Source organism: Leopardus geoffroyi, chromosome B1 (assembly GCF_018350155.1).
Source record: "Leopardus geoffroyi isolate Oge1 chromosome B1, O.geoffroyi_Oge1_pat1.0, whole genome shotgun sequence".
In the NCBI taxonomy this organism is placed as follows: Eukaryota; Metazoa; Chordata; class Mammalia; order Carnivora; family Felidae; genus Leopardus; species Leopardus geoffroyi.
The window spans coordinates 71,697,249-71,720,141 of NC_059327.1; the positions used below are offsets into that span (position 1 = coordinate 71,697,249).

At 37.5% G+C, this 22,893-nt stretch overlaps 1 protein-coding gene across 2 annotated transcripts in view; it reads right to left on the reverse strand.

Annotated features, from left to right (window-relative positions):
- Positions 1-4,840: 4,840 nt before the first annotated feature.
- The window catches only part of GUCY1B1 (guanylate cyclase 1 soluble subunit beta 1), a 47,493-nt gene continuing 29,440 nt past the window's right edge, over positions 4,841-22,893 (reverse strand). Inside the window, exons 5-14 of one of the 2 annotated variants that reach the window (XM_045464766.1) lie at positions 20,320-20,517; positions 16,896-17,126; positions 16,369-16,485; positions 15,244-15,377; positions 11,782-11,979; positions 9,782-10,019; positions 8,611-8,751; positions 7,652-7,806; positions 7,183-7,309; positions 4,841-6,040 (exon numbers count right to left, since the gene is read on the reverse strand). In XM_045464766.1, the coding sequence (XP_045320722.1) occupies positions 6,017-6,040; positions 7,183-7,309; positions 7,652-7,806; positions 8,611-8,751; positions 9,782-10,019; positions 11,782-11,979; positions 15,244-15,377; positions 16,369-16,485; positions 16,896-17,126; positions 20,320-20,517 (1,563 nt within the window). In that variant the 3' untranslated portion in view covers positions 4,841-6,016. Of the gene's footprint in view, positions 6,041-6,079; positions 6,288-7,182; positions 7,310-7,651; positions 7,807-8,610; positions 8,752-9,781; positions 10,020-11,781; positions 11,980-15,243; positions 15,378-16,368; positions 16,486-16,895; positions 17,127-20,319; positions 20,518-22,893 lie in introns of those variants that run through there. The other variant, XM_045464755.1, reaches the window with a different exon arrangement.

The following is a 22,893-nucleotide window of genomic DNA, read 5'->3' on the forward strand; positions in this document are numbered from 1 at the left end:
AGAACAAACACCTGTACAGAGAAGAAGGAGCTAGGAATAAAACGCATACTGAACAGGACAGCAGAGTTGGGACAAAGAAAAGTGGAGATACGGGGGGAAAAAGGGAAAATTAAGAACACATGATTAAACAAGTCCTGGAACAAAAGAATACCACGTAAAACTGGAGAATTCAAAAATAATAATGATAGCAAAACATGATGTATCAGAATACTTGGTTCAAATGTTTTTATCAGAAGAAATCGTACAGCATTCAATTCTTTGTTTTTGTTTCGTTTTTTTTAAGTTTATTTTGAGACAGGGAAGAGGCAGGGAGAGGGAGAGAGAGAATCCTAAGCAGGCTCCACGCTGTCAGTGCAAAGCCTGACACAGGGCTCGACTCCATCAACCAAACAGTGAGATCATGAGCTGAGCCAAAATCAACATGAGTTGCACACTTAACTGACTGAGTCATGCAGGTGCCCCATATAGCGTTCAATTCTTAAGACAAACATATAACTCGAAATCGTGGGACAAAGAAAAACTGAATTAAATAAATAGAAGGAAGAAATTAATGATTAAAGCAGAAATTTAAAAGTTGGAAAACAGAAAAATAGTAAAACTAACCAATCCAAAACCCAGTTCTCTGAAAATGGAAAAAAGTCGCTAATTAACAGGATTAAGAGATAAATGAAGAAAACAAACACTATTTCAGGCAAAATAATCTTCAAAAGTGGGAAAAAAATTAAGTATCAAAAGGTTTATTTTGTGTGCCTATTAAAACACTTTTAAAAATCTGAATGAAATGGATAGTTTTCTTTTAAAAAACTAATATTGTTAAGTCTAATAAATTGAAAAGGTAAAGAGATCAGTTCCCAGAGAAGCAACAAAGAATACAATTAGAGAGCTATTCCACAAACAAAACAAAACAAAGGCACTAAATCCGGACAACTTCACTGGAATTTTTTTCCAAACTGTTAACTATCCCCCCAAAATATTAGGCAAACTTTCACATCTGTTATGAGGAAATGTGTGATTAATTCCCCAAACCTGACAAAACATACACAACTACAAACCATTCCTTTTTTATAAAAATGGACATAACCAACAGAGTGAAATGTTAGCAAACAAAATACAGTAACATATTAAAAGATAACACATACTTATTTAGGTTGTTAGGATGTGGATACAATAAGCCATCTAAAGTGGCAAGGAGAAAACCTTGCACAAAGTAGATGTGCAACTCCTGTTAGTCAAGATTATTGGTAGTCACAGATTTGACAAGTGAGATTATTCAAGGATATGAGGAAGAAATCTTGAGAAACATCAGTGCCTAAAGTTGCTATTGGGGAACAAAGTTAGAGGATTCATATTTCCCAATCTCAAAACTCACCGCAAAGCTACAGTAAACAGGACTGAGTGGTACTGGCACTGGGATAGACATAAATCTAGGGAGAGAACTGAGAGTCCAAAAATACACCCTTACATTTACGGTCAATTTACTTTCAAGAAGAGTGCCCAGATAATTCAATGAGGAAAGAATAGGCTTTTCAACAGAGGCTGCTGGGATAAGTGGACTGCCACAAGCAGAAGAATGAATTTGGACTCCCAGGGTCATCGTATACCAAAGCTAACTCAAGATGCACCAAACACCTAATGTAAGAGCTAAAACTATGAACAAAACTATGAAGCTCTTGGTAGAAAATACATGTGTAAATCTTTGTGACCTTGGATTAGGCAATGGCTTCTTAGGTATGTTATCTAAAGCATAAGCAACCTAAGAAAAATGTGCACAAATTTAACCATATCAAAATTTAAACCTTTTGAGCCTCAAAGTGCACTACAAAGAAAGTGAAAAAACCGACATATTAGGTGAAAAAAAAAAGTATTTCTAAATCATGATCTTATTAAGTCTAGTGTCCAGAATATAAGAACTCCTAAAACTCAACAATTAAAAACCAAATAACTCAGGGCGCCTGGGTGGCTCAGTTGGTTAAGCCTCCAACTCAGCTGAGGTCATGATTTCTTTTTTCTTTTTTTTTTTTTTTTTAATGTTTACTTATTTTTGAGAGAGAGACAGAGTGTGAGTGGGGAAGGATTCAGAGAAAGGGAGACACAGAATTCAAAGGAGGCTCCAGGCTCTGAGCTGTCAGCACAGAGCCTGACACAGGGCTTGAATTCATAAGAGATCATGACCAGAGCCACAGTCCAACGCTTAACTGACTGAGCCACCCAGGCATCCCATAGCTGAGGTCATTATTTCATCAGGTCATGATTTCACAGTTGGTGAGATCCAGCCCCCTTCGGCTCTGCGCTGACATGGCTCCTGCTTGGAATTTTCTCTCTCCTCTCTCTCTGCCCCTCCCCCACTGTGCTCGCTCTCAAAATAAATAAACATTCTAAAAAAAGCGAATAACTCCATTTACAAAGGGGCAAATAATTTGTGTGTTTTTCAACTTTTCAGTACCTAAATGTCTTTTATGGATAATGTTATCAATAACATTTTGCAGAATAAACGCAGGGATAGGAAAAATGTCCACAAAATGGTGAGAGAAAACAAAATACCGGGAGTCTCCCAACGAATCCCTCCCATGAGGAGAAAATGATCATTCCTGTATTACAGATAATGATACCCCGAGGTTCAGAAATGTTAACAGGCCTTCTGACTAGCCCCTGCCAAGTTCCTCCCCCTCTTGATGTAGTAATCATCCACATTTTCCTGCCTCAACAGTCAAAGATAAATTGTCACACCTCACCAAAGCCCAGCGCAGCTCAGCACGGCTTCCCACACCATCACCACGGCCCCTGGGCCTCTGTGGGACCTCATGGGGTCTCCAGTCCCCAGCTCCAGAGAGCTGCCTGGGTTCCTTTCCGGAGCTGTGAGAGGCCGACCCTGGGCGCCAGCGCCCAAAGAAAAGCTCAGGGGGGGAGAGGGCGCTGGGAGTGCAGGGATGGAGGGGGCGGGAGGGAGGGAGGAAGGTTGGGGGGACGTTGCAGATCCCCTGGACCCTCCACAGTGCTGCCGGGTGGCTCCTTCTCCAGCTCCTTCTCCAGCTCCGGTGCAACACCTCCACTCACACCTTCAAGACAGAGCCCAGCCTGAGGGCAGAGGCCAGCCGGCAGGCGGCCAATGGAGACCCCAAGGCCAGGCTGGTGCCGCCCGCCCACCCACCCAAAGAGCAGATAATTTGAATAGGAATTTCTCAAAAGAAGACATACAAATGACTAACCAGCACTTGAAAAGATGTTCAACATAAGCAGTCATGAGGGAAATACAAATCAAAACCGCAGTGCGATGGCACTTCACGCCCACTGGAATGGCTTGGATCAGAGAAATGGACAATAGCAAGTGTTGTCAAGGATGTAGAGAAATTGCAACTTTCATACACTGCCAGTGGGAAAGAAAACTGGTGCAGCCACCTTGGAAAACAGTTTGGCAGCTTGCCACAGTTAAACCTAGAGTTCCATATGACCTAGAAATGAAACTCCTACGTTTAATACCAGAGAACTGGGAATATATACGGACACAAAAGCTTGTAGAGATGATCCTAAGTGTGATTCATATTAACCAAAAGTGGAAACAACTCAAATGTCCATGGTTTATGAAGGAATAAACAAAATGTGGCGAATCCATACAACAGAATATTACTGAACCATGAACAAGTAACGGAATACTGATTTATGTTACCACATGGACAAACCTTGAAAACTGTGTGCTAAGCGCCGGATACAAAATGCCACATACTGTACAATTCTGCTATATGGAATGCTCAGAATGGGTAAATCTTTAGAAACAGGAAATAGATTAGTGTTGCCAGGGGCTGGGGGAAGGGGTTAATTGGGATTTACTGCTAATGATTACAGGATTTGGGGGGGCGGTCATGAAAATATTTTGGAATTAGTTGGTTGTCCAACCTTGTGAATACACTTCTAAAAAGTGAACTGTACACTTCTAAAAAGTGAATTTTATAGTATGTGGGTGAGCGCTCAACAAAAGAAATAAAACCCAGCAGACTACAAAAAGCCAGAATATGAATTAAAAGGGAGTCGCCAAAAATTTAGTAAATTTTTAAGAAGTGTAGAATCCAGGTGCTTGGTGAATGGTTGTGCCTTATAGGAGTCCTTTAACCTTTTCTTCATGTTTTAAAACTCTTACCAAAAAAAATGTTTGTGAAATAACTGAACAGAAACAATAAAAAGAGGATGAAAACAAACAAACGTGAAGGGGTCATCAGGGTCAGTGGAACACAGACACGTCGAGGAATTGTAGAAATTCGGAAGATATGAAGAGCAAAGCGAATGCACAGAACGCGTGCTGTGCAGGAGGGTTAGGCAGGAGAGAATCTGGAGACACTTCCTGAGCATCTGCTGCTGGAAGAGGTCTAGAGTCTCGCTCCCATGGCATTGATCCATCTTTAAGTGAGACCCTCATAAAACCCTGCCTGGTCTCCCTGCTGCCCCCTGTCCCCGTCTTACCTTGGTCCCCTCCTTTCTCATTCTCTACGTATTCTCTCAGTTCCTTAAATTGGATGAACGCTACAAATATCACATATTGTAATTATTTGTACATGTGTCTTTCACTCCTGAAAGACTGAGATCCTCAAGGAATGATGTCATTTCCTATCGATCCATGGATCTGTCCCCCCAGGTCTCGTCTTGCTTCTGCATTTAGTTGGTACTGAAGAAAAGGAGCATCTGAGACTAAGCCTATCTAAGAGGAGCCATTCAACTTCATAACAACACTGAATCAAAATTAAAGTGCAAAATAGGGAAAATTATAAAATGTATGTATAAAAATGGCATTAATAACATGGCCAATAATGACATTAATATCATTTTTGGTGAAATAAAAACTGTCTAGAGACAAGTGGAAAAAATAATTTATTGCAGATTTTCTTACACAGGAACATGGAACATTTATACATGTATCGTTGTGCTGATACGAAATACTAAATTTAAAGACAAACACTCTTACACAAATGCAGTTGCACTATATTTTATAAAGGTAGATATTAATAAATTATTTAAGAACAACAGGCCAATTATTCCAATAGGGATGCATTCTATGTCAAAATTAAAGTTAACTTTTCTGAACCTGATGGCCTGGATATAACCACATTCTTCCAAGCTAAGAAAAAGAAGCTCATTTCTGGAAATAAATGGCCAGAAATGGCTCTTACAGGAGTATCCCAGTAGTACTCCCAATTTTATTCTCAGATGTGGTTAGAGACCTGACATTTATCTCAAGCTAATGTAATAGCTCACTGTGAAACAGTGCAACTTTTTATAACATGTTGTTAAAGGGATTTAATACAAGGGATATAGTACAAACTACAGAATTTTAGAGGAATTATAATGCCACATGATTTGGGTGAGCAACCAAATATTTTAAGAAAAGAAATGCGCATCCTGAAATGCGCATCCTATATTTTTGAAGAAAAATTAGCACAGTTCAAAATACTCATTATTTTCTTAGCATGGTATATTAATTCTTATTTTGGGAATCTGAAAATAAATTGCATTTTTTCCCCTAAAAGTTAGAATTCACTCTTTTAGAAAATGGTTTCTATGATGATGTACACCAACACGATATAAACTTTGTTATATGTTATTATAGTCATTAAAATATACATATACATATACATGGAACACTAAACAGATTTGGCAAACCATGATATGATATGTACACATGACCAAATACTGTTCAGTGTCATTTAATTAAATTCAACAACTACTTATTGGGTGCCTACCACTTGCAAATTACCATGTTAAGTAATGCTTGTAGTAGATCTTAAGACACATGAAATTCACATTATCCACATCTAAAGCCAAACTTTAGGTAATATACTAAACCTTGAAAATTACCAAAAGCAGAGCAAAGGTTGAATAACGAATAATGAAAGCTATGCCTAAGAGAAAGGCTTGGGGTCATTGCAAAGGACAAAGCGAAATCTGTATCCACAGGGAATTAATTGCTTGGTGTGTGACAGGGGACAACTGGAGCCCATTCTGCGGTCCCCGTCATCCCACAGTCTGAAATTCAGTTATCATCCTGTGCTGGTTCCTTTAAAGAGTGGAATAAATAAGGGTTCATTTTCAGTGATAATAAAGCTTGTAGTATCCCCCAAAGATTTTCTTTTCTTTTCTTTTTTTTTTTTTTTAATATATGCATGCACATCTGTTTTTCTAAGTCTTCCCATCATAATTCTGGGTGAAACAAGGACCACCCACCTAAAACGAGCAACACTTGAGGTAGGGCTTAATTTATCAGAAGAGCCTCAGTAAGCATGCCAAAACCACAAGTAAATTATCTAAAGTAAAAACAGCAGAAAGAAGATAAAGATAAATATTTTAAAACTTGGCATTCCATTCCTTTTAGGACTTATGCTCTACCAGCATTTTTAGGGGATATATACGTTCGGAAAAGGAAATATAATCAAGTAGCCTCACCCTCTCTAAAGAACCTCTACATCAACAGGGAACAAAGTATCAACCTTACTTCTGATATAGCGGCCTGTGTGTGGGAACAAGGTGGGCATGGCTTTGGTGTGTAGGAGCCCAGCGTGAATCAGGATTCCAGTTTGGAGGGCTAGTGTCTAAAGTCAACTCTAGCACGTAGTAGTACAGCCAGAATATAACCACAGCACTAGCACGAACCTGAGGTTCCCCTATGCAATCATTTAGATTCTGGAAAAGTATAAATCGCTCTCCTTTCTAGGAAAAACGCACGAGGGCCTAGGATGTCTAAAGATCCCCAAACATTCCACAGGGAGACAGACTGGCCCTTAGAAGGATCTGAAGCTTCGTGATTAAGAAACCTCCCATAACTTGCAGTCCTGACTCTGGCCAGATGGTGATATCAGAACCCCTTATGGAGCTGAGCAAAGAGGCCAGGGAGTCCCTCATTGTCCTCTCACCTCAGCCAGATTATGGAGGAAGAACCAAAAACTGGTCTTCCCCGTCTGGTGCTTTTAAGTTTAATTTCATTAGAGGTAAAAAGCCGGCAACAATAAAGTATCCCCTAAGAAGTTTTTATTGTTCTAACTGGCTCATTAATGTTTCAGTACTGACAGTGCTTTACCTGAGAGTTCATTTCAGCAAGTAAGAATTCTTTTCAAAGGAGACATATTTTCAGTGATTATAATTTAGCTCCTTGTATTTATATTCTGTCTTTAAAAAACGTAACTGCATGCTGATTAGTCATACCTCTGTTCCTGTATTTTTTCTGGATAGAAACCAAACTTGCATTGGCTCTTTTTTACCCTTCATGGACACTGGGCCTCTGTGCTCCAAATGGAATTGTGGATCTGAGTTTTCTGGTGTCATAAGACATCTAAAAGATAGGGGACAGGGAATAGGAAAAGATGTCTTGACTATGGTTGTATGGAGAAAGGGACATGAAGCAAAGTTCGAAATCGAGACAGTAATGACACATGTTAAAATTGTATTTAAAAGTAACACAGGATTTTAGTAATGGCGGTCATGCGAGGAATTCCTAAGGTGGTGTAGATTCACTGAGAGTGGGAGTGATGATCCGTTCTCAAATAAAAAATAAACAATCCTAAGAGCATAAGTGATGACTGTTTAAAAGTAACAAAATCATGCAGAGAGTTAAACCACATGCGAAGAGACATTTTTCTTGCAAATCAGTAAATACTAAGACCTGTTCTCTTACCTGTATGTGTATTCAGACACATTTATTTTTCCCTTTTCTCCAGTGGTTTCTGTTCTGCTTGTGAGGTTAACAGTATTTCCAAAAAGACAATATCGAGGCATCCTCTGCCCTATGACACCAGTAACTACTTCTCCAGTGTGTATCCCTATGGTTATCTGCAGAAATCAAAGCTTTGTTTCAATAAGCTCGATCACCAAAACACTAATTTTTGGTTACTTTACGTCACAGAATAACGTAAAGTCATCATAAAGAAATCATAAGAATGCTCTGGCAGAACCCCAAGTGTATTACAGACAAAATAAAAAACTCTCGGGGCGCCTGGGTGGCTCAGTCCGTTGAGCGACCGACTTCGGCTCAGGTCATGATCTCACAGTTTGTGAGTTCAAGCCCCACGTCGGGCTCTTTGCTGACAGCTCAGAGCCTGGAGTCTGCTTCAGATTCTATGTCTCATTCTCTCTCTGCCCCTCCCCCACCTGTGCTGTGTCTCTCTCTCTCTGTCTCTCAAAAATAAATAAATGAAAAAAAATCTTTAAAAAAAGAGATTAAAGGAAAGGTAAAAAAAAAAAATCAAGCATTAATATTAAAAAAAAAAAAAACTCTCACAAAATCTGTCTTCCAAGAGAAATATTCTTTTTCTAAAGTCAGAAGATTCCAAAGATATGAATCTGGCAACTTATATGAGATGCAGGAAAGAGATTTTTAAAAAATAAACCAGAAAGGATAGGAAGTTTGGTCTCATCCTCTTGATTTCAGTACATGGAACAGACTAGGTAGTTTCAAAAAGGTGGACAGATTTCCCATCTCTGTGAAAAAATGTAATACAATGGGTTCAAAAATATTATAGTCTGTTGTCATGATGATATCTTCCTTTATACGTAATGACTGCCTGCCAAAGAATGTGAGTCAGTTGACCACAAAGGTCTGCTACTGCTATTATAGTATCTATTTTATTTACTAACCTGAACAGATTCTCCATCTACTTGAACCTGGCCAGCAATTTCCATCATATCCAAGGCCAGGTGGCAAATGGATCGTGCATGGTGGATGCATGGCTCTGGTAAACCACTCACTGTCATATACTTATCACCAACTGTCTCCACCTAACACAGCACATATATTTACATGGTCATTGGTTAGAATAAACATTACTGTTTCATTTGCTACCCTTCTATATAAACAACATTTCCCCAAGGCTACCAGTAACTTTAAACTTTCCTCCCATGAATTCGTTTAAAATTATAATACATCCAATTCCAACAAGATGAAACCTTGTAATTATTTGAAACTTGCACACAGCACTTGAGGGCTTTGATTACAGCCAGGCATGGACACAGCATTATTTCCCCCCTAGTAATTCCTGGTTTCTCATCTCAGATACGCTTATAATTCACTAGAACAACTTATTACCAGTATCTCCCTAAAATAATGATGGTTTATGACCCAAGAGCCACTGCCCAACGTCCAATGGTTTATCATGTTCAATAACCATTTACATTTATGATGTGCTCACAAAATGTCACACTGTACCTCAGAAAACCACTATAAAATAAATAGTCCTTGTGGCACTCCTATTACTCCAGATGCCTGGAGATGGTCTGGTTAACATTCTTGCTTTTATGAAGCAATAATCCCCTGAGTTCATTTTTTCCAATATTATATTTGTTTTTAATTGAAACAAAGCGCATAAATGCCTTATAAATGTTTATCTTCAGGTCGGTGTAATCTAAAAGCAAACCCGAGTCCTCAGTCCCCTTCTCATGCTCTAAGACTTCTTTACTATGCAAAGCATTTATGTATTTCAGTAAAAATGTCTCCGACAGAGCACTAAAACAAATGCTATGTTTACATGATGGGTGAGAAACAACCTGTGCAGATTCATTAATGTAAGTGCAAAAGCTGCTGAACATTTCATTTGAACCAGGGAACCATCAGCTCTATTCATTTTGGTTACAGGGAGGAGAAAGGTTTACAACAAGAGGTAAATTATTTAAGAAAATGGTAAACAGTGGATACATGGAGGCCTACCGCACCAAGGCTGTAGGGCTATAGTCAGAGAATGGTGCTTCGGAACGTAGGGTCTCAAAATTCAGACTCTGAAGGGCACTGCATTAGGATGTGGTCTGGACTTGCCTTATAAACAAATGGATTTTTCCGGGAGTCAGTCAGTGTGTCAAATCTGGTGTAGAGGTCATTGAGCAGGTTTACAATCTTCATGGCCCCTTCTCCAGATGCATGCTTGCTACAGAAGGCATTGAAGCCCACAATGCCACTGAAGAGAATGGTCACGTTGTCATATCTCTTGGCAGGCACTGGACGCTTGTGTCTCAGTTCATTGGCAACGGATGGAGGGAGGACAGAATACAACAGCCTATTCAGCGGGATGGGGAAAAAGCCGCAGGAAGAAATGCTGGGAATCACAGAGTTTTGATGTCGTTTGTACTGTAAAAACCTGGAGTCTTATAAGACACCCATTATTAGCCATCTATGTAAGTTTTCAAAAATACCATAATTCATTTGTTTTAATCACATGCAACACCTCCAAATCCAAACCAATTCAAACTAAATGGAAATAAGGCAACCAAATAGGCGAAGCAGGACCCTGGCAATAGGAAGTCAGAGTTTTCATCCGTGGTACTGAATTCTGACCTGTTATTACAGCATTCACAGTAGGAAAGTTGTCATTACCAGCACTTAGAACACTGTCTGAGTAGTATAATACCAGGACCGTGTTTATCTCTCAGGAATAAGAAGTTTACCTGAATTTGTGTAAATACCATTAAACCAAGTAGATCTCCTCCCAGTCTCATCCATGCCTCCTTCTTCCGTGGAAGAAACGGAAAAAACAGGTGGAGCCTGGGCTCGGCAAGAAAAGACTGTACTTCTATAGGCAATCCTGCGATTTTTCGATGGCATCAGGTACCACGCAGAGGGACAAGTGTGGTAAGCACAACGGGAGGAGGGTGAGAGCTGAGGGACTGATAGGACAGAAGCACAAACTGGGGTAACCGATGGCTCTTGGCATGAGGACCCAGAGGAAGAAATGATGCCTCTCTACCTTTTTCTCCCCTAAAGCCAGAGGACGTACTGTGCTAAGTTGAATCTTACAAGCCTCATACAATGTGTTATTTTCAAGGATGAAGTTGTACCACATACCAATAAAACCTACAGTTTGAATTTTTTTTTTTTTTTTTTTTTTTTAAGCAGTGGGAGGAATTTGAGCCGCCTGTCCCATATCCTTTTTGAAATCTGCAAAATATCTGGAGGGATTCAGGGATCTGTTGAGGGCCACAAGGAAAGTAAAGAGACATCAAAGAAACCAGATATAGCTTTCAGCTTCTCTATACAAAGGTCAAGACAAGTGAATTAAGAAGCTATGTATAGACAGACATTAAATGTCGTTCTCTATTTCATCCATTTATTAATAAATAGTTAACTGGCGTGTTTATGTGTGGGCACAGCATTCATTTCAGGGCAACCACACACATATCAACGCAAAGAAAAGTACAGAAAGTGATGCTGTTATCAATATTCTGGGTGTTCAAGTAGAATGAAATAGTTCTTAGGAGAAGTCAGACAGATCACTTCAATTCTCCAACAAGCCATCAAAAATGAATACCCAAAACCCTGGGTAAAATCTCTCATCAATGTCCAGTGATTTAGTGCCTTTAACGAATACATACAAGCAAGGCCAAGTAGTATGCACAGTGCATATCTGAATGAATTTTTTGAAAATGAAGGCCAATTCTAAGTACAGTGTTCACTGCAACCCCAAGAACCCAGCCAGCCCTTGGCACACAGAGGATGCTTCGAACATATCTCTCATATGAAGGAAGGAATGAATGAATACTTCACCTTTAAATACACACTTGGATTATTGTATTGATTTTCAGGGAGGTATTATGGCATTTATTCTTTCAACTTAGTTTCTAAAACTAGAAGACACATTTCCACTACCATTAAGACTGATGTATTTCTGTATGCATAATTTCTTTCTAAGTGATATGGAAGATTCTTACCTACTACTCCAGAGTACAACAGGTTCCATGCCTTTCTAGTTTGGTTACCAAACTTAACCAAAGTAGGGTCACAATACACAACGCCCTTCCTTACCCACAAGGTTACATTCTTACGTGTCTGTCTTTTTCTTTTCATCTTCCAAGGCTCTTAACGTGAGCTGCAGCCTATCTGTGAGGATTTCCAGTTCTTGGGTCAGTTTGTATTCCTCTCTGAATTGTTCTCCCAAAAGAACGAGATCGCGCGTGGCATCATGCAGAGGGATGTCACTTAGGTACAGACCTCTCCTTGTCAGATCATCTAGGTTCATCACACTGGTAGATAGGGAAATGAGGAGAAGTCAGTGCCAACTTGTGTACATGCTAACATCAAGCCTGACTACTGTCAAGGAGTAAAATCTGGTCATCTCCTACCATTCAATAGGTCAGGCTAAAGACAGAAAAAAAAAAAAAAATGGAAAGTTGTATGAAGACTATAACTTCATTCTTTCATATATTTAAAAATCTATCAAGGAGCAGGGGCGCCTGGGTGGCTCAGTCGGTTGGGCGTCCGACATCGGCTCAGGTCATGGTCTTGGGGTCGCGAGTTCGAGCCCCGCGTCAGGCTCTGTGCTGACTGCTCAGAGCCTGGAGCTTGTTTCGGATTCTGTGTCTCCCTCTCTCTGACCCTCCCCCCGTTCATGCTCTGTTTCTCTCTGTCTGAAAAATAAATAAACATTAAAAAAAAATCTATCAAGGAGCAGTGAACTTGACATACATTTTTGCCAAATCTCACTTTTTGATTCCATCAGCCTAAACTGAAAGATAAAGGAGAAAACTATCCTGTGAAAATTAATCTGGTATTTAACACGTGGCCGTTATGGACTGCAATCACATTTTCCCCTCATTATAAAGAGATGAAGAAAACTTTCTTTTTGCCCTCTGTAACAGGGATGATAATGCTTCTTTTGAGAAACCAGTTCATTGTTGCCTTATGCAACCATTGACTGTTGTAACTGGCTGCTTTTCTCTTTTAGATGCAGTCATAAAAAGTTTACAATCAGATTTATGACCTATCTTCCACATGTATTTTATGTGCTTATAACTTTATGACATGTATTTTATGTGCTACTCTTACTTCTGATTCTAATTTCTTCTACTGCTTTTGTTTGCTTTGAAAATTTTTCTCATTTTTGAAACATTATATAATCTTACTAAAGTGTATGCATATTTGTAACCTGTTTTTTTTTTTTTACCGAAGTTATTTTTAGATTAGCATAATAGCGGCACCTGGGTGGCTCAGTTGGTTGATCATCCAACTTCAGCTCAGGTCATGATCTCATGGTTCATGGGTTAGAGCACTGTGTCGGCCTCTGTGCTGACAGCTCAGAGCCTGAAGCCTGCTTCAAATTCTGTGTCTCCCTCTCTCTCTGCCCCTCCTCTGTCTCTCTCTCTCAAAAATAAACAAACATTAAAAAAAAGAATAGCATAATTGTATTGATTCAGTGATGATCTGATAAGTGACTGCTTTTTAAAAATTTATTTTTTGGTTAAAATATCTTAAGGTTATATTATTGGTTTGAATTCTTTAAATATAAAGTAATAACTTCTGGGCATTCACAATAAGAATTTCTCTAAAATGACATAAGGAGTTGTGGCTTTACTGAAGAATTTTGGATTAATAAAATGTCTCCTTGTTATACATTCTCAGCAAAAATGTCCACAAATCAAAGCCAACATAAGCATGCCAATATAGAAAAATAAAATGATCAAAGACTTTAGTAATGAATCATATGGTTTCTTTAGATTTTGTTAAAATGCATATGTATGTTAACCTTGAACAACTCGGCTCAATGGCAGAATAGACTCATCTGAAAAGAGGACAGATCACCTGCTAGCTGATATACAAGAACTGCCCGTGAACAGAGAAAAAAAAAAAAAAAAGATTATAAGCTTAAAATAAAAATGGCTAAAAATTCTTGTATGGAGTTTAAAAACAATAAAATTATATCTCACTTTGTGTGTGTGTGTGTGTGTGTGTGTGTGTGTGTGTGTGTGTGTGAAAGAGTACCTGTGTGCACAAGAGGGAGTGGGGGAGGGGCAGAGGGAGACAATCTTAAGCAGGTTCCATACTCAGCAGAGCCCCACACAGGGCTCAATCCCATGACCCTGGGATCATGACCTGAGCCGAAAAGAGAGTCAGATGCTTAACTGACTGAGTCACCAAAGTGCCTCTATGTCTCATTTTTCAAAAAATTCACTCATTATCTTAATGAACTAGTAACATTTTTCCCCTAAATTTAAACTAATCATCTTAGAATTATTTATAAGTAAAACTGCTTTTAGTGGATCTCATTTAACACAAGTACAAATCTTTCTAAATACACGGACAGGTACCATATGACAAATTGTGAATGTGTCAATATGTGACCAATTTCTTCATATGGTAATTAACAAAGAGCCTCCAAATCTTCTGCTTCTGTTTCCAAAGAGACCTTTATCTCCATGAATAGAAATTGTCCCTATTGAACAGCTGTCATTCTACTAAAGCTCAACGTGAAAAGGGCAAAAGAAAAAAAAACCCACATTGATAGCAGATAAAAATATAGTTAGAACAATGAAAGTGACTAATAAAAAGATATAAAGGGTTGATATTCTCTAAGTTTGTCTCTTTTATTTTCATGATGCATATTCTCAGGAAAAAATAATCATTAGTCTTATGTAGTCGTTAATAGTGTATTAATAATATTAAAGGAAGTTATAAAGTTCATTAGATGTTTCAGAAATTTTCAGGCAGTATCTTTAAATGAAGAGTGATCATGGTGGACTTTAAATTAAATTTTTAGCCAGTAGCTCAGCAAAACATGCTGTAGTGAATGTGTTACTAAATAATGTGCATAGGTTTCTGTCATACAAAGTTATAAATACACAAAATACCACCTAAAAAGTTCCAGTTAGCTTTTTCTATTTTTCTAAGTAAATTTAGGTATGTTTTTCTTATTCTGAGTTGCCAAGCATCTTTTGGTAAAATGTTTTTTCAAATTGGAAAAATATCATCCTACAGTTTTACTTCCTTCTGATGTTCATTACAAAAAACATAACTTACATAAATTTCAACGTAATAATATATTTTGAATAGTATATCCTGATTAGAGTAGCTAAATATTTTCAATATAGGGTAGTTATATTTTAAATCTAGAAATAATTGTACAAAGTAATTTTTCGGTGCCAAATATCCCCATGTATTTATGTCATCATATTAAATGCTTTATGAAATTTCTTTTCTACGTGGTGCCTCTTTGGAAGGTACAAAGCTAAGCATTAGCTACCAGCAGATTAGATTTTTCCATGATCTGATGGCACATACACTTGGCACATTGATTAAGACAGGACAAATTAAAAAAAAAAAAAAAGAATACAGGATTTCTTCTGAGCTTGTTAAATGAAATTATCCTTGTACTAGAGTGCTGTATGAACAGGGGTTGTAATACCTAATTATACGTGAAACATGTAGACATCATTAAATAAGATGCTTTTGAATTTCTCTGTTAGCTAAAAACGGGTATTTCTATCCATTATAATTGATCTAAAAATGATTACCTTGGTGAACACAGAAAAAGGATGCTATCGGCTTCAGGTAAGTAGATCATCTGCCCCTTGAGACGTAAGCAGCTGCTCTCAGTCCCAGTCAGCTCATCCTCACATTCTAATTTCTCTACATCCAACAGTCCTTCCTTGAAAAAGCAAGACACAGCTATTAAACTAGTACCTTTCTCCCTACACAACAAGTCAGCAAAAAGAAGGACATGTATACCTCATTTCCCACCAAAGTGTCCAGGGGGAATAAGGACACCAAGTAGATCAGGAAGGGCATTTCACAGAAATACTGCCAGGTAATAAGCAAAGTGATTACCTTGCGAACACTGCAGAAAAACGAATTGACTATCTCCTTTGGACCCAAAAAGATAATAGTCTTACTATGCTTGCATATTGTTTTAAAGCTACTGTGAATCTTATTTCTGATTTTCCAGTATGGCTCCAACATATAATACTAACTTCTATGAAAAAAAAAAAAAAAAAGAAACCAAGTGTCTCTATTCCCCATACCTGCATCACAGAGAGGCTGGGAGTAGTTCCAAATACATAAAGTATGTGTGGGTAAGACCTTTCCAAGGGCTTCAGGAAGGACAAAATATATATTCTAGGACACGTTTGCTGTATCACTCCCAAGAACAGAAACTATGAGATCTGGGTATTCCTTAAACATTCAACCAAAAGAATATTTTAACACTTTTAAATTCCCACAAAAATGGCACCAAGAATAATAGACAATTTAAGGAAGAATAAAATCAGTGGCTTTGGGTGAAGTTAAAAAAGTGTATTTTTTTTTTTTTATCAGTTCTTCTGATGTCTAAAATAGTACATGGTAGCTGTACAGGGAGTAAAAGATATTTGTTTTATTATGTGAAATTGCATTGTCCCAACAATACAGTCTCAAAGTTTACTTTTGTTAATTTTGATCAGTTAGTAAGAGTTCCAGTGCTGCTCAGGCAAACCAAAAATCAATAATACTGCCTTTGAAACAGGACTCCCTTTGAGGTTTGGTTTGAATTTTTCTATACCTTCTCCATATGATAGAATAGTATAGTAGGTAACTTTCCTTCAGGGACACTTCTAAGATATAACATCCCTTACTCACATTGAAAGAAATAATATTTTGATTACCTTGCTTCTCAATACAAAAACTGTATTGATGTGCGAAAGGATCCCATGGAAACTAATGTCAATATGAGGACGAACCAGAGAGAAGACAGACAACAGACTGCAGTTCCCAGGTTGGAGCTACAATGTGGATGAAAAGAAAGGATCATGTGATCAGTAGAAATAATTCTTATGATTTGAGATTAGATTAAGCCAGCTCAGTAAGACTTTAAAGTAGAAAATCATAATCATTTGGTAGGGGAGTTGCTTATGACTAGAAAGTTACCCATTTTCTCATTAAAACAATAGTATCCCCATGTAATTTTCCCATTGTCCCTGTGAGTGATTAAAACAGAAAAAGAATAAATAGCTGTCCTAGGGAAAGTTGCAGTATGCTCAAATACACTTAGCTCAGTTTAAAAAACTTACGTAATATACAACGTACTGCACATTACATGATATATAATCAATGCATTAAGTGAATAAATGGCCATATATAACAACTCTAGAGCCTTTGCCTCAGACCTCAAGGAAGTGTGATGTCATTTTACCTGGGGAAGCACTCTGTATATGGCATTGCCACACTGAGTAACCACCAGGTCCCGGTCAAATATTATGTGGAAAGGAAAAGCTTTGCAGAAGGTATACGGGCTGATGCGTGATTCCTGGGTACCGTTTTCTTCAAATCTATCAAGATCTTCATAAAAATCTTCTTCTTTTGACTCTTTTTCCTCAATTAAAAATTGAGTATGATCACATTCTTCATTTCTTTGCTGAATAACCTGGATTTTTCAGAGGGGGAGATGAGTTAATTGCCTGCATTTCAGTTTACTTAAAATCCTAAATGCCTAAGAAACTGGTTATGAGAATTGCATTTAGAGAGTTAATTTTAAAATATGCATAAATGCAAATACTATGCATGTCTTAAATAGGAAACTATTTCTGGACATTGACTTATGCAATTTGAAGACTGAAAAATTACTTACAATAAAATTGCAAATCTGGTATGAATCCTTCAGCAGCCCAGATGGCTTCTTTGGTAGAATTGGGAGAAAATCACCCCCTTGTCCTGGTAGGCTCAGCCCGCTCAGCCAGGTACAATTGTACAGTGAATACCCCACAAACCATACAAAGTGGTTTTATTTAATATGATGAAAAATGATATGTGCAAAAAGAAGGAAATGAAATAATAGAGCTACATATTTAAAAATACATGCAATGTCACTTTTTATCAGTCAAATAGCAATTATACAACATACCAAATTGGGTAAGATACAGAAAAAGAGTTATCTCGAATACCACAAGTGGGAGGGGATCTTGATTAAATTTTCTGAAGGGTAGATTGATAATATACAAGTAATCCCTAAAAAGTTGTGCATTCTTCAATCTAATTACAAGTCTAGGAACTCATTCTAGGGAAGCAATCATAATAGTGAGTAAAGCTCTATAATTTACAGAAATAGTGACATTTCTGAAATATTATGCATAGGCAAAGACATTATTAAGGTATAGAAAAGATGTTTATTCTTTTGAGTTTAAGAAACCAGAAACAACACATCCTCTTCCAAAAGGAAAAACTGTATCTCAACTGTGGCCAGATCCAAATGGGAAGTAGTGGGCACAATAGTTCTTCAGTTATAAGCTCAATGAAGGCAGAATGTTGCTCTTTTTGGCTTTTTTTGCTCATGCATTCCCAGCAGCACACTCTCAGACTTAAGAACAAATCACAATTAACGTGACGCCCTTGTACATATTCTTTCAAATCGTTTCATGATGAAATTAGGATATTACTCCCGGGAGTCACACTCACCTACTACACTGGCTAAATATTAGTATTTTTATCGATGATTTAAACAGTCTGCTTCACTAAGGTTGTTTTCTCTAAAGTTTCATGAACAAAATAAGAGTCAGTCTTCAAATTCAAGCCCAATTTTGATGGTCTGCTCTGGTTCCAATTTAGCTAAAGGAACTGAATTATGTGCAACCTAAATTCACTAATTAATTCCTCAATCTTGTTCCTTTGCTTTGATTAAATTGTCAAAATGAACTGCTTTCTTCAAAAAAAAATGTTTTAATGTTTATTTATTTTTGAGAGAGAGAGAGAGAGAGCAGGGGACGGGCAGAGAGAGACAGAGACACAGAATCCGAAGCAGGCTCCAGGCTCTGAGCTGTCAGCATGGAGTCCTATGTGGGGCTCGAACTCATGAACCACTAGATCGTGACCTGCGCCAAAGTCAGACACTTAACCAACTGAGGCACCCAGGTGCCCCTAAATGAACTGCTTTCTGATCATATTTTTAAGCTCTCGTTGGCATATCACTTCTTGACACGGTATAATATTCCTTAAGTAGTTAAATTATCTGGTAACCCTGGACTTGTTAAGCTTACGGATTCAACATAAGAATACTTCAGGAAATTAAAGGTATTTCTGACAAAAATTAAATATACCAAATATAACTAAAACTGAAAATATTCCGGAAGGTCTGTGTGGGAGCACTTAAATACATGAAGGTCACAAGGCAACAAAATATTGTATAAAGGAAACCGTGCAATTAAGTAAAATCTTGAATTTTATATAGAATGTGCTCACGGCTGCCAATCTCCCATGCCAAATACACTGATAACCATAGCAACTGCAATCTCCAAGTGCGCCCTGATTTGTGTTTTTTTCTTGAAGTTTCTACGTACTTGTCTTTTGCTCAACCTGCCTAAATAAAAACCAAACACAAGAGTAGACACAGTATGCTAAAAGCCCCTGACAAAGGCTCACTAGGCATTAAGTGTAGCGTTAGTTTGGGGTCAGGATCGAAAATAAGAAATGAAAGGCATAGAATATTTTGGCTAAATTCCAGTGAGATTCCTAGCCATGGATACATGTTGATTCTCTACCCACAGTTTTAATTTTTCAAATGTCTCTGGATTTGATAATGTCAAGTTACACAGAGTCCTACTTTCTAGTTGTAGAAAAACTAAGGATGCACCTGGGACTCACCCACAAGTGTCACACCAAGAATTGACATCAACTCTTGAAAGAAAGAAAACCACCGAATCTAACATGGCATTACTAGATTAAATATATGGGACACTTTTTCAATATAAACAATTTAAAGATGACAATTTTTATTTTGTATAATACTGTACTTAAAGTTTGGGCTTCCTGTATGTGCTAGAACATAACTCTGACATCTAAGAAATAGCCATAAAGAAAAAAAGTTGAAATAGGATATCTCTCTCCCTAATTCTCTTGAACTTCGAGCAACTAAAAAATGGCTCGTAAGGCTAAACATTCTGGGCACACACCGAGCAGGTGACTGGGAGAAGACTGCAGGGTCAAAAAGAGAGAAAAACAATGGTTTTCTTTATTACACAGCTGATGTAGCACTACCCTGATATTTTCACTCAAAAATTAGAGCACGTATTATCAATAGCAACAAATTTTTTAAATATTAAGACCTGACTTCTTTCACCAAGTAATCCAATTTTTTCTAAAAGAACAAAATTTTTAGATCACAAAATGAAAGATTCCAACTATTATTTCAGGAACAGATAAGAAAAAATCTACAAAGAGACAATGATCAGTAAAACAATATCTAATATTATATATGTATATCTTATAGATCTTAGAACTTGACTATCCACATTTTGGGTTTTCTGTATTCTGAAGGCTACAGCTTAACCAGTCACTTTTCCTTCTGCTACCCAGCTGATGCATACAGGAAATGCAAGCTAGGTTTCACATTGCCTTAAGCAATGTATAATTGGAGAGAGATTTCTGCTGCCATAGGGAAAAAATATCCTGTATAATGATTTCCAAGGTCAAATATAGAATATTGCTGGTGTAGCACTGTTATGGCTCATAAATATGCCTCTGGTGAGGTCCACTAGAAGTGACAGCTACAGGTAAATTCACAGTGTCATGTTTAATATTCTGTATGTCAGATGTGCTCAAGAAGAGCCTCCATTACTGACCATTACCTTCATGTCTATTTCAGTGCCATGTATTTGTTGAGCTACTGTTTTGATGATTCCGATGACAATATCCTGAAGTCCTTCTCTCTCTGAGTAGTAGTGCAGAATGAGTCCTTTGCCCTTTTCTGCATCAGTGCACCTAAAGGAAGGCGCACGCATACCTGGGTAGATAGTAGCGAGGTGGTCATGCAGAGCATCAAGATTCTGTAATAAAGAGGAAATGAGGTGAATAAGTGATGCTTCCACAATGGCAGCTGACTTTGAGAAAGCAAGATAAGGAAACAGGCTCAAATCTGACGTTAGTTGGTGGATTGACTGAATAAACATTCACATAACACAGCCTTCCCTTGTGCATGGAGACAACTACAAGGCAAGAACCACACGTGGAGAGAACTTAAGGCTAAAGTAGTAGAATTAATAAAAACATCTGAGCCTATTATCGGTTAATACATTTTAAAAAAGGATAAATAAACAAGTGGGATGCAAAAAGAATGGGCTAAAGCAAAGATATACGTATTTATAGGAGTTTGGGGAAGTCATGTTATGATAAACAATACGGATGCCAAAAGTGACCCCATGTTACCCTCTGTTTACATTACAAACCTAAAAATCATTCATTCAAAAAACTATATCAGAGTGATAAGCATATGAAAATATAAGCATACTACTTTGTGAATATTTTAGAATTAACATTTTCTAAATTAAAGTGGCAGAATTTCTTCATATTCATTAGTAGCCTCCAATCAAGATACAGCTTCATAGCTGACCTGTGAAATGATTATCTTTTGGACCTGAATCTTGGAAAACTAAAACAAATAAATTTACCAGTAAGTGTTTTCTGTTCTTGCAGCTTTGCCATTAATAGACCATGCCAAACTAGCATGCATGCGTTACTCACTAATACACAAAACTTGTTTGCATAAACATCACCAGGAGAAATGGCGCAAACAATATGTTTTCTTTAGTCCAACATGGTTTTTCAAATAACAGTTGATAATGTGTTAGTGTGTGTGTATGTGTGTGTGTGAGTGTGTGTGTGGGTGTGTATTACACATATATGGTAGGATACCCACAACATAGCATGGTATAAGAATTAGGAACAAGGTAGCTTTAGAATTTAGACTTTGATTTAAAACATAACATTGCCCTCAGCCCCATAACAGCATGGAACTGAATTGTCAACACCTAAATGAGAAAGGAAACAATTATCCCCTAGAGACTACATAAAGGGACATAGCCTTGCTGGCACCTTCATTAGAGTCTAGTGAAACCTTAATGGACTTTGACCTCTAAAAATATAGTATAATAAATTTGTGTTGTTTTAGACCTTTATATCTGTGGTTATTTTTATGATAGCAATAAAAACTAATACACCAAGCAAATACTAATCCATCAATAACTGATGATTATCACTAAAAACAAATGGGTAAAGTAAAATAGTTTCAGAATGCCATGAGCATAAAAGAATGCATCAAAAAGGTGCTGGAGATAGGCCAAAATTGAACTATAGTTCCAGTTCCAAATGTCTCAAAGAAGTCAATTAGGGAAACAAAAGTATCTAGTAAGATATTAAGAGGTGAATACAAGGTAGCTCAATGGGTACCCAAATTTGAGAAATATTCCACCAAGGCACCAATGGCACTGTGTTTTAATTTTCTCTCCTCTCCTTTCAATGATTCATCCATTCTATAAAGTTATTTCATATGCATTATATATTATGAACCGTATGTGGTACAGGCTGGTGGCAGGGTAGAGGTTAAGATACAAATCTTCGTGACATAAATCTTGACTTTAAGCAGTTCATGGCTCATATCATAAAAGAAATGTACACAGTGGCTTTTGACGCATAAATATGAGAGCCAATAACTCAGACTTAAAGAGTGGGGTCCAAAGACTTCAAAGTGAAGAAAAGCCCTCAACTAGGTCGTGAAAGATTGACATTCTGATTCAGATAAATGTTTCAACAGTCTTCTTGATTGGGTGAATCTGCTTTATTTTTTAATTGTCTTCATACCAAGTGATTTTTGTTTTCTTTCTAAAAATTACACCGGTTATAATCAACTCAGGCCAGCTCTTGACAAAAATTTCAGTTTGTCCTGTTTGCCTCTAGAGGTTGCTATTGCCATATAAAAGGAATCGAATATGGCAAACTCTGAGTATTGAACAGTTCATGTAAATGACAAGCCGCTGAAGGCCTAAAACTGTTTTATTTGGTTGAGTAGTACGAGGTTCTTCCTATAGTTTTCCTCATGAAAATTCTTCCCGAAAAGGGAAGGCACAAAGACTGTCTGACATAAAGATCCCTTCTACTACTACTGGTGTTGCAAAAAATGTGACAGAAAATCTGGTGAGAAGAAAAATCACCAGAAAAAGCTTGATACTTATTTCCATTTCTCTCGAAGTAAAAATTGAGCTATTTGCTGTGTTTATAGGAAACATCCTAACGTAATCAGCCCTAACGTATGATGCTATGGCTGATTTCAAAGAAAAAAAGTGGAGTCCAACAAGAACTTGAAAATATGTATCTTAATTTTTTTCAAACTGTCCTCTACAAAATGTTTAAATATATCATAAAGCAAG